This window comes from Pholcus phalangioides, unplaced genomic scaffold, assembly GCF_987345545.1.
Source record: "Pholcus phalangioides strain wild (caught in Gottingen) unplaced genomic scaffold, Ppha-v1.0 ptg000017l_1, whole genome shotgun sequence".
Classification (NCBI taxonomy): Eukaryota; Metazoa; Arthropoda; class Arachnida; order Araneae; family Pholcidae; genus Pholcus; species Pholcus phalangioides.
The window spans coordinates 60747224-60760250 of NW_028301610.1; the positions used below are offsets into that span (position 1 = coordinate 60747224).

A 13027-nucleotide genomic window follows, 5' to 3' on the forward strand; every position below is an offset into this window, starting at 1 on the left:
CGGAACAAATTGATGAAAATTCAGAATTACTGAAAGAAATAATTTTTGAAACAAAAAATTTCAGAATTGGTGATTAAATATATGAAGAGAAATAATTTAGTAATTATTTCACAATCAATAAAAGAATAATTTCATAATTATTGAAAAAAATGATATCAAGATATATTGAGAAGGAAAATAATTTCAGAATTACCGAAATAAAGAATCATTTGAAGGGATTTCAAATTAGTATCAGAATTAATTTAATTAGTAATTAATGAAAACTTTTTTCAGAATTAGTGAAAAGATTATTTCAGAACTAACCAAAATTGACACTTAATAAAAGAAATAATTTCGGAAAAATTAAATGTCTTCAATTATTTTTGTCCCTGTTCAACTCGGGGCCCCATTGGTCTCTTTTATTAAGATGCCGCTGAATTACGGTTGAGTTGGTGGCCCGCGGACTTTGTGGGAAGTTGCAATTTGGCCCGCCGTGTCTGAAAGGTTGAAGATCACTGCCTTAATGTAACCCCCCTCAAAATTGTTTTCCTCTGGATATTCCAACGCTTGCCAATTAAAGGGTTAAAATTGCGATTCTTCGCGGACTGTTTTTCTTAGATACCATGTCATGACTCTCACGTGTGTGAATGCGACGCGTCGCGTCTATAATCATTTTTATTATTATCAATTTAGGTGGATGCGTGTTAAGACTGTTATAGACACACACAAAAACCAATAAAATTTTCTTTTCCGTCTTTGAATAATTGGTAAGACAGACAGAGGCACACGTACAAGAAAACCATTGTCTTTTCACGGAGAAAACGAAATGGACGTATCAGATACTTACATCAACTAGTGGGAAATAAAACAGCAGGAAAAGAGAAGAGAAGCGCGATTATAGGACAAAGGTGATATTCCTCTCAATAAACGAAAACTGACTATTTTTCTATAATATAACTATAATAATGATGATAACGGGGAAAGAGACGAACGACGTGCAAAACAGAATGATCTTTTCGACGCCATTTTTTTCATTTTGAACCTTCTTCCGCTTGTGCAGATAAAATTATTAAGGGACCTTTTAACATGGTGAAAAACTAGATTCTAGTAGTAATATTAAAAAATACCATTTAGCCACTGATTTTTTTTTCGATTTTTTTTTACATATATTTTTTATTGTACATGCTATTTTATGCCTGTATAAAATTTTAAATATCTTTAATACTTAATTTTTTGAAAATTTTCAAAAAAAAAAAACGCATTAAAAACAGCTTGCGCGCATGATAAAATAACATGACATCAATGAAATTTGAATAAAAATTGATTCAAAATAAAGGAAACTGTTCAGTTCATAAAATGAGGAAAAAGATTTGAGATCCATTCATAAATATACTTTGGTTATATTTTTTCTTTTATAAATGTTTTAAATTTAAAGTTTAATTTTGAATAAGATTGAGTCAATAAAATCTCAATATTTTTCACCATTTTATGAACTGAATATTTTTCTTTATTTCAAATCATTTTTTTATTCAATTATATTGATTTCATGCAATCTTATTATGCGCGTAAGCTGTTTTTAATGCATTTTTTTAAATAAAATAAAAAATAAATTTCAAAAATATGCAAATGTTTTTACTGGCATAGGATAGCATACACAATCAAATACAGTATATGTGGTAAAAATTTGAAATAAATCAATGGATAAGTAATATTTTTAATAAAATATTTCTACAGAAGAAAGTTTTTTTACCATATTAAAAGGTAGGAGACCCCCTTTAACGGCCCAGTGCGAGAACAGTTTTGTGGCCCTCTTCAATATTACGAGAGAGATTAGGCCCTGAGATTGATTAGTTTTTGCTCTATACATACCAATTTAGTGGGGGACCCGCTGAAAGTTTTGGAATTCGAATTTGTCAAAAAACCTTTCCGAGGAGGTTATAGAAAGTAAGTATGGGCATACTGGATAATGCGGATGGTTATGAAGCCTAGCGTTAACGAGATATATGCAAAACATGTATGTAATGTCTGATACACGAAATATGATTTTGAATCGGGGTGATTGGCACTTAAAGTCTGATAGGGTCACGGGCTCAGGTAGTCTTTTCTGGAGGGCTCATGGCGCTGTTAAGACAATGCTCCCCTCATGGGAAAGACTGAAAGGGTTCTGGGGTAATTCACTACCGCTGTTAATAAATCGACATATTCTTCATCAATAGAATTTCAAGTTCTGGCTTTTGAAATGCAGTTATAGTAAAAAAAAAAAAAAAGAAATCAATGCAATAAGATCCAGTTTTACGACCCCTAATATTGTGTGGCCCGGTGCGATCGCACCCTTCGCCCCACTCCAATCCAGCCCTGGATACAAAACAGGAAACACTTCGTTTCTAGTAGAACTTACTTGATGATATGACCGATAACACAATTTTTTATGACTTTATGGACTTTTATACTTTGTGATGACTGATTTTTTCGGCCCCAACGTGTGTTCATTCTTTCTGGCTAATACAGGGGTTCTTAACCTGTGGGTCACAGGAGCTTTCGAGATAGGAAGTTCAAATCCACTAACAGCCAGGGTTCTTGAGGTATGAATCATGATACTAACTTGATTCGCGTTGGCTTCCGAGATTATTCCAGGCGCGGATCCAGGTCGAAGTGTCGGGAGGAACGACTCATTGCGTAGGTTTGTTGGACCATCCCGTATTTTACGGGACAGGTGAATTTTCCTATCTTATTCGGCTCTTGGAAGAAGGGGGGGGGGGGTGCACCCATCCCTTCTAAAACAGCGTCAAAGGGAAGGTAGACATCTTCATCTGTGAATGAAGCGGAGGCAAGCATCTTTAGCTGTGAATGGGGTGGAGGCAGATATGCTGCAGTTGTGAATGAAATCGAGGCAGACAATCTGTATCTGCGAATGAAACCGAGGCAGGCATTCAGCTGTGAATGAAGTGGAGGAAGCCAAGGCTGACAATTAGCTGCGAAGGAATTCGAGCTTGACATACTCAACTGCGAATGGAGCGGGGATTTAGGGGCGATGTGTCGCGAGGGGTGAATTATTGTGCAGCTTCGTTGGATCGCCCTGTATTTTATGGGACAGACAAATTTTTTCATATTATTTATCTCTTGGGAGGGGCGATCACCCCCATCACACCCCCCCCGTCTTGATCTGTATGGGTCGTACGAATTCACTAACAGCCAGGACTCTCCAGTCACAACCCGAGCTTGATTCGCAGAGGCTTCTTATAAATGAGTCGTATCAATCCACTTGGTCTGTTATAAATGCGCTTACTACGTCACTGCTTTGGCTAATTTCGAAGAACAAACAATCCCATTGGTCGCAAATCTGATCTTGTTGATTTTGGGTTGCGGCTGAAAGAAGGTTAAGAACCCCTGGGCTAATATGCCTACTTACCTCTAAGCTTACCTTCTCAACGCATTTTGCTTTTTTTTTATTTAATCAACTTACCTTGAAATAATAAGCCGTAATAGGACAATCTTGGACTTTTGAGACCACGTAAAAAACAAAAATATTTATCGATATTATCCTCCCGATTTTCCATCGATATTTCTGACTGAAATATTTTCAAATCTGTCCAATTTTAGTGAGTAATATACTGTGATTTACTGTAATATTCGATTAGATACACAATAAAGTGACGATTCTTTTGTGATTCTTGCAACATTGTCCGACACGAGAAAATCGGAAGTTAATTTCCATAAAAAAATGGGGCGTATCCAGTTCCCACTCACCAATTAGTCAAACACGATTATAACAGCTTCGACTGTAACGACAACTTAGCTATAACGTCAATAATTGGCTTTTTGGGCTGATTCTCATAGACAGAGAATGTAAATTAACCTTTCTTATAACGTCGACGAAAATGCCACGAACTCGGATATCACGACGCATTTTTTTACGTTTTATGGTATTTTGATACCTAACGATGGAAAAAAGGATTTTTAAGAAGTTTGCCGCTGCGACATGCTCCTGATTAACATGGCCCGTATACCGGATATATTGTATATATGCGTCTAATTTTTCATCTTTTCCATAACAAAAACTTCATTTTCACTGGTATTTCGGACGAAATTTATTTTAATTATCGATTTCTACTATAATCAGAGATGAAGGTACTTTGCGCACGATTTTGTAAAAATGAACGTGTCTGTAAATATTCACCTCACTTTTTTTTAATGCGATGATAACTAGTATTTCCCCGTGAAATACAATTTAACTGGTTGGTGCACGCAAATTTTCCAAAAAAACACATTTTCAGTTTTAAAATACTATGAAATTAATTTTCTGCGTCTAACTGTGTTCAAGGATTTGTTCTTATCTGTAATAGAAATATTTTAATATAAACTGCCGGCAGGCATTATATATGCCAGTGTTTTCCACTAAAATGACCTTTTTTTTCTCAAAACTAAGTTTTTTGTTAAATAAGGAACATGTTTTCGAACACCACTCATTCAAATGTCTTGAAACTTTGTCTCTCTCAATACTATGGTGTTACATACTTTAACACAAGCATTTTTCATTAAAATTATTTAACAAAATTTTATGGTACAAAATATGGGCAAATTTTGGTGATTTTTGAAAAAGCGGCATGTTGTGTGAAGCAAAAATTCAATAAAAGAAATACCCAACACACACAATTAAAATCCTAAAATCTCTAGTTAAATTGTACAAAAATATCCATAGTATGTGAGGAAACAAAAATTTGGGGGCTTAAAGAGTAAATAGAAAATTTTTAAATGTTCCTTAAAGGAGGAGATTTTTCCCATAGGAAAGCATGGGAAGCCTAGATCGTGCACCAACCCCCTTAAATCACTGCATATCAATTTACTAATAGGTACTGTATTCGTCGACCATATTTGACGATTTCTCTGACAATTGGTAATATTTTTTGGCGAGAATTGGTGCCATCTCGTATTTATGACCTCGATTTCCCGTTTTCTCTCGATATCAAATATGTTCACCCTAATCATAATGAAATAATAGCTTCTTGCACAGCATTAAATTGCAACTATGATTAAATTTTTTTTTTGTCAAAAAAATTCTTGATAACGACAACCTCGGTTGTAACTACAAAAATTCACGGAATCTTCGACGTTGTTATAACCGAGTTTGACTGTTTTTTTTTAATCTATCATTTTATTGAATATTTATGACATGATTAATACATATCTTGATCAATTTCAAAAAAAATGATTGGGATTTTTTAATGAATCATTAATAAATATCGAGAAACGCAGCACAGGCGCTTCAAGAATTGTGGTATTGATGTAATAATTGACCATTTCCGCAGAGGATGATTATACAGCCCGCACGCCGGATCTTATTACATAATATTCATACTTTCAGTGAATATTATCGTTTTCAGCAAAATAATAAATATAATAATACCATACAAATCAATCGCCTTTGACTGAAATGTAATTTTGTCAGAATATTTACATAAATTTGTGCCTTACCTTTTCCAGTTCCAACAGATGGAATCTCAAGACCTGAATAGCTTGTACCATCTGTAATAAGAAGATAAACATTCTAAATTATTAAAATAACGTTCGAAATTATTAAAATAACGTTCGAAATTATTAAAATACATTACAAATTATTAGAACAACATTCGAAATTATTAAAATAACATTCTAAATCAATGGCGCACAATCGCCGGCCAGCGAAAGTTGTTCCGGTAGAAAAATAAGAATACAATACAACACGATAAATACCTTGACTGACCATATTTCTTTCATAAAAATACAAGACATTACAAAAAAAAAGTTATCAAAGAGAAGTTGTCATTTTTGCCGAAAAATTTGTCAAAGGCAAGTAAAGCTGCCAACTATCGCTGAAAAATTGCCAATCACTGAAAATGATGGGTAAAATGTAACAACCTACTGTAAGTCAAAATGTAATTTACCAAAAAACGTATATCTTTGACAAATATGCAAGATGAATATTATGTGACTAGAATTATGATAGTCATAATTATCATAATATAATTTACAAAGTATAATTATGAAGTCATGAAAATCATCTCATTTCTGGATTTCAAAAATTCAAATGAGCCTTGTTTAAAAAAAAAAAACTAAACATTTTATAGAAGAGAAAAGTTGGGACGGCCAAAATTCAGGAATATCTCGTAAAATACGGGTCATACTATCACGTTTTATATAGAGGTTTCTGAAAAGGTTTTGAATCCTTGTGTGTGTTCTAAATTATTCATATCTCTATTGTTGACAGTTGCTACGGAACTTTTGTCTTTGCCGCAAAGTGTCCCAACGAGCTGAAGATGCAAGAAAATGCATTGAAAACAAATTTTCCCATCCCTAAGAATTTCATTTGGCATTTCTGGATATTTTTGCGAATTTCTGAAAATTTTCTTACTGGTACGTTGCTGTTAACAACCATTATCAGTTGCGACATGCTTCCATAGTGGATAAGAGGACAAGCAATTAAACCAAGGGTACTCGACCATTAGAGACTGCGGGCCACTTCTATTGGTTTGGAAACATGTTTTGGGGGGGGGGGGCATTTAAGTGATATGGAACTGTGCCGCGGGTCACTTAAGTGCTGGGGAACTGTGCCACGGCGATTTATAAATACTCTGGAGAGTCAGTTAAGTGATCTGGGAATGTCACGGGCCACTCAAGTGACGTAAATCTGCACCACGGGCCACATAAGTGATCTGAAAATGTGACGCTTAGGTTACTTACAAAATTAGGTTTGAAGTCGCGGGAGACATCAAATGACTCTGAGGGCCACGTTTGGCTCCCTGGCCATGAGTTGAGCAAGTATGCTTTAGAGAGTACGGGCCACTTGAGTGGCCTGTGACATGTTTCTAAACCAATAGTCATATGGAACTGCGCCTCGGGTAGCTAAAGTAATCTGTAAATGTGTCGCGGGCCGAATTATCTGGGACTATACCGCGGATCACTTGAGTGATCGGTAAATAAGCCACAGGCTGTGCTTTAGTGATCTGGAACTGGCATTCACAGCACAAAGCCGTCACGTAGGATAACCACTGTTTAACCTAACAATACCAGTATTAACAATGATTAAATTTATTTTAACAAAGCTAGGTTTGTGGTCGCGGGACACAACCCCCGGGGGCCATGGGTTCAGCATGCATGCACTAGTACGTGTAAGGATATATTTCACCGACACCCCTTAGAATTGGCAAAAAAAACAATTGGAATGTCATCCATAAAAACGGCGTCACATGTAATTTGCAATGTCATTTCCATCCCACAAAAAAAAAAAAAAAAAAAAATCATTTCCAGGAAGGTACAGGCGCAACATTATTTTCTCGCAGTACGTACATTATTTTGCCTACATCATCGTATTACGAATAAGGAATTTCCATTTCGCAACAATGAAAAGAACGTTCGTTATTACGAACAATTTTGTGTTTGTGTGTGTCGCTCTGGCATTAAGAAAGCGTCACGCTAACGTTTTAAAACTCAGTATCCATCTGGGTAACACACACTATTAAAGGAAAAATTCTTTTACAGATAACAATAATGACCTCCCGGTGCAAGTTATTACACACAACACACATGGGTGACGCGTGTTCGCGTTCCAAACACTGTACACATAGTTTAAAAAAAAAAAAAAAAAAAAAAATAAATACTATTTTTCCATCAAGTACGAAAATCCTTTTAAAATGGAGCGTTCAGAGACAGACTCCTGGGGTTTTCAAAAATTTTCGGATTGTAATTTTTGCGAAAGTAATACAAGTAGAGAGTCTTGTGTGATCCTTTTACTCTCGTTTACCTCCCCGTACAACAATATATTAAACCCATGAAAATTCTCGCCTTTTGCCATAAGGCGAGAGAAAACGCTGCTTTCAATTATATCCATTTTTGCATTTTTGCTCCCCTTTCTCATTTCCTTCTTCTCCCGGAAAACATGCCGGAAAAGTACTTTTAATTAGAAAACAGGAAATATTTCCGAGCTCACAAACGTTCTTTAATGGCCTCCTGGGAAATGTTTCCGAACATAGCCTGTGTTGGTGGGGGGGGGGGGGAAAGGCTTGGAAAAATGGCGCAACCCAAAACGAAAATGGCTCTCGAAACCCATAGATTAGCTAATTAAAACAGTACCCGATCCGCAAACGATGTCTTTTCTGTGTGCATTCTTATCCCATTGTTAGTTTTTTTCCTAAGGAATTTTCACAAAAAAAAAAACAATTTTTCTCCCCTTGATTCTTTAATTAGTTGGTTTTTTTTAAATATCTGTTTGTTCCCAGAATTCTTCGCGGTTGGGTTAATTGTTAGGTCTTTACATTATTATTACAGTATTACCAGTTCTAGTACTTCTTAGATTTTTTTAAACAAAAAAATATATACAAACCTTAGAATTTCCATGTTAATAGAAAATTGATTATGCGAAATGAATGTAAATTAATCCATGATTCTGAACTCATGGTAGAAACTTTTAGTACGGTGGTAGATATGTTGCTGAAACAAACATATATTTTTTAATAAAGACGTCATAGATGTAGATGAAGAGTTTGAGCTGTATCCGGTCTATTTAGTTGCTATTTGATGGAAACAACACAACTGCTAAATCCCGTATTTACAACATTTTTCTCCTAGTATGGTTATCCAGGTTTCTACGATGAATATTATATCAAAGGTACATACTTTCGGAATGTTAAGCCGAAAACTGAGAAAAATTTGCAAGAATAAGACATTAATGAATAAGGATTTATTGCAGTTTTTATGTTGTTTGCACTTAATAGCATTCGTAGTGACTAAATAAGCATCCAGTAGCTTACTGACGGTTAACCAGTTCTTTACTTTACCGTGCTTTCTTTAACAACAAATGTTTTCGTGTGCTCCGATCACTGAATGTCTGTACCATGAGTTTAGAACCACCCTGTATTTCGATTTAGTTTTTATTGTCGTTTTTATTTTCATACTTACAAGGCTGTCTAATTCGGGATTTGGGGCATAATATGGTTTTTCTTGCCTTATCTAGAAGAAAAGCAATAACGGAAAGAAAAAAAAGCAATAATGAGAATAAAATACATAAAAAATCAACATGTTTTTGTTGTTATTTTACTTACAAGAGTATCTAATTCATCGTCAGAGGAGTATGGAGGATTTTCAGCCAATATCTGGAAAAAGTGTAGACACACGAGTAAAAAGAAGAGCAACGAAAAAAAGGAATATAGAGAAAATAATATAGATTCCATTTTTTCCCCTTGGTTTATTAATTAGGTTATTATAAATATTAATTTTTTTTTAGTAGTTAACAAGAATAGAAATAGATTCAGAAATATCAGTTAGAAATAAGATGAAAGATAGTCATTTTAAGATAATTGAAAGGGATAGATAAGATACACTTTTTCATTCTAATCCTAGATCATACAACAACATGCATCGAAGTCAAAATGGCGGATATTTCAGTGACTGATGTCGGCAAAATGGCATCGATTTCGCTGTTTTAAGTCAATATTTCCGATTAATTCTTACCTGATTGATGGACAGTGCCGTCTTAACGCATGAGCCCACCCGGGCACGGCCCGGGGGCTCGTGATGCTCTTAAGACGGCCCTGTTGATGGATCGGAAATAAGTTGTATATCCGCCATTTTGGCTAAGAGAATTTGCATAAAACCAATACAAAAATTCATCAATGAGAATGATTTGAAATCTTAAATGAACTTGCATCAATGTTTATATCGTCATAATCAGCATAATATAAATAATCAGTCATTTTTTTAACTACACTTTCCTGTGTGCGAAAAAAACCCTGACCGCTTAAAAAGCAACAATGAGGCGGGCAATCAAACAAGCAATAAATGACCATGTCCAAATAAAATATTAAAAAAACTCCGACATCAAAGTTCCACTCCAACAAACATGGACATCTATTTTCAGTAGCGCAGGTGACCGCTTACGTTTAGATATAAACGAGGATGATCGGACGAGACGTCCATCCAAAATGAAATAAAAAAAATGGCGGACGCGTATATACGCGTACGGATATTGTCGCACGGGATAAAATATATAACCCACACCCGAAGCAAAAAAACAACAACAACCATAGAGAGAGAGAGAGGAGGAGGAGGATATTGTGTTGTGTGCGTAGATTATGGATTTACGAGCTCGTGTCCTGTGGTACCATTTTGTCCGGTCACAGCATGAATGCCATCATAAATTTCTAAAAGAGAGGGAAATGGACATCAACCATACCGTTTTCCGAGACAGACAGTTTTTTGGTGGATGGAAGAGGAAGACAAATAAGATTTATGACATCTGCGCATGCGTAGTCTGTGGGAAGTTATATACACACATATTTTACATATATATATATATATATATATATACTGTATATGGGGCTTGAGGACGATTACACAAGAACACGCCACTGTCCACGCATTTATTCATTTGCTACAGGTGCACGCAACTGGATACAATCATTATCAAACATGCAAAAGAAAAGGATATTTGTTGTTGTTGTTTGGGCAAGACTAGACATTCCTTTTGTGAATATTCATTTCAAAAAAGACGATATAATAGCCATACAAATGACAGAAGATGACGCTGATGTCCCGAAACCCTTAAACCCCACGCTTCTCCTTTGAAAGGAAAAAAAATATTCATGATATAATAATACACATGTATACTGAAACACACGAAAGTTCTTGTAAATCGCGTGTCGTGATGCTAGTATAGAGACAAGAAGAAAAAAAAACTTTATAAAACAATAATGATATCCAACCATGGTTATACGCACACACAGTCACGAATTACATACTGACTACCGATTGTATGGCATGCCGAATAATCGAACTGGAACGTTAACATATAACTCTTTTTTTTGTGATTAAATTCAAACATGTGTCAAGAAGAATAGATAGGCAAAGGAGCCATGTTGTCGAATAGCGGCGACACCTGCTCGTTTGAATGTAGCAGGTGCATGCATAAATTTTTCACCCAAAAGACAATCGAGAGACACCTTCATGGCATCGCGAATGAGCGTTATTATTTCAAGACAATAATACGTCATCTTAATCGACACCATACTTTTGCCGTTACGCGTGTACGTGTCCCCTCATCAGAACGTATAACTTTTTATTCTTCCATTCAAACACGTGTAAAAAAAGGGCATAGGTGAGAGAAAAGAAACACGATGCTGTCTAATAGAGGTGACACCAGAGCCTTTAAATGAGGCGGTTGCATGTATCAACTTTCACCCAAAAGGCATTCGAGAGATACCTTCATGGTATCGCGAATTGGCGTTATTATCCCAAGACAATAACACGTCATCTCCTAATCCATATTTTTGCCGTTGCTACATTCAAACACGTGTAAAAAAATAGATAAGAAAAGGGGCAATATATTATCTAATGGGGGCGCGCGATACCTGTTCCTTTAAATGAGGCTGGGGTGCATACATCAACTTTTCACCCACAAAGACATTCGAGAGACATCTTCATGGTATCGCAAGTGGACGTTATTATTTCAAGACAATAATACGTCTAATCGACACCATATTTTTATCGTTACGCATGTATGTGTCCTCATCAACGTGTAAAAAAGAATAGGTAAGAAAAGGGGCAATATACTGTCTAATGGAGACGATACCTGCTCCTGTAAATGAGGCAGGTGCTTTAACCCAGAAGACATTCGAGAGACTTCTTCATGGTATCACGAATACCGTTACCATCGGAACGTTAACGTAATAACTCTTCTTCCATGATAAAATTCAAATATATTCGAAATTAATAGAAAATTAAAAAAAAATGGCAGATGTAGCGGGTGACACCTGCTCGTTCGTATGTATAGCAGGTGAAAAACATGCATAAATTTTTAACCCAAAAGACATTCGAGAGACACCTTCGAGGTATCGTGAATTGATGTTATTATCTCAATATGCTTCATACGCCATCTCATCGAGACACCATATTGCTGCTTTTGCGCGTGTATGTTTCCTCATTCTCCTTGTCTTCTTGAAATGGATCCACAGAGAGGACTTTCATTCTCCTTTTTAACACCCATTCGGGTTTAATGACGTGCGAGATAAGCCAATATGCTAAGGGGGCCAAGGGACCAAAAGCAATCCACTACCACCGACCCCCGCCTCCATCTATTCCGTACACGAGCGGTGATTTTTACCGAGTCGGCCCCCAATAGGTTATGTGATGTGATGGCCGGGAAAAAGCGACAAGTAAATAATACTGTTAGGCCTCTCTGAAGTCTCTCGAGCATTTTTTTTTTTTGCTTTGCTAAGAGGTGCTTGGATTCCCTCCTAAACAGCTTAGTATACACACTCACACATACTTCCCTACACCCTCTATTCTCACTATAGGAAGCCTATGTGTGTCCATGGACCTTTTCCTCTTCTATTCTTATAGAGTAGCAGCAGCAGCAAAAAGCTCGTCGTCTCCTTTTTAGCTGATCGGCTGCAATAGATGAACAACACCGAAAAAAAAAAGCCCAAAATGGGGGGGGGGGAACCATAAAAAGCCAGAGGAAAAAGAGAAGAGACCTATACCACGTAGGAGCCGAAGAATATAAAAAAAAGGAAAAGGCTCGTTTTTGTACAGCAGCAGCAGCCTATCAACCATTACAAGAGCATTTCCAGGGCCCTTTTACAGCTGTTTTGTGATAGCCGTTCACTGCTTTAATATTTTGTTCAGTGGCTTCTACCGGAAAAAAAAGGTCTACGGAGAGCCTTCCGAAATGAGACTTTTAACAAAGAATCCCGTTTATTCCTCTTAGGATTTAGTTGCCTAATAGTAATAGGTTCGATCAACGCCTAATCCACTAGTCTAGTCCGTTCAAGCCGAAGTGGTTTTTTTTTTTGTTATGGTATTCTAGAAAACTGTATTTTTACGATTTACTTAAGGGTGTCTAGTCATTTTTGGAGAAAAAGTCACGTGTTGCGTAGGCATGTATCTTCCATCTACAGTGGAACTTCATTAATTCAAATTCCGTATAATTCGAACTTTTATGAACTCCCTTTGAGTTTTCTACCTAATTTAATGATAGAATTTTTCTTCTTTAATTCGATTTTTTTTTTCGAATATTTTG

General features: G+C 36.1%; 1 protein-coding gene across 3 annotated transcripts in view; it reads right to left on the reverse strand.

Moving 5' to 3' along the window:
- The window catches only part of LOC149074200 (homeobox protein Meis1-like), a 264678-nt gene that overhangs the window by 226461 nt on the left and 25190 nt on the right, over positions 1–13027 (reverse strand). For 2 of the 3 annotated variants that reach the window (XM_089246885.1, XM_089246883.1), the window contains exons 3-4: positions 8911–8961; positions 5452–5502 (exon numbers count right to left, since the gene is read on the reverse strand). In XM_089246885.1, the coding sequence (XP_089103011.1) occupies positions 5452–5502; positions 8911–8961 (102 nt within the window). Of the gene's footprint in view, positions 1–5451; positions 5503–8910; positions 8962–9053; positions 9105–13027 lie in introns of all 3 variants that reach the window. The other variant, XM_089246884.1, reaches the window with a different exon arrangement.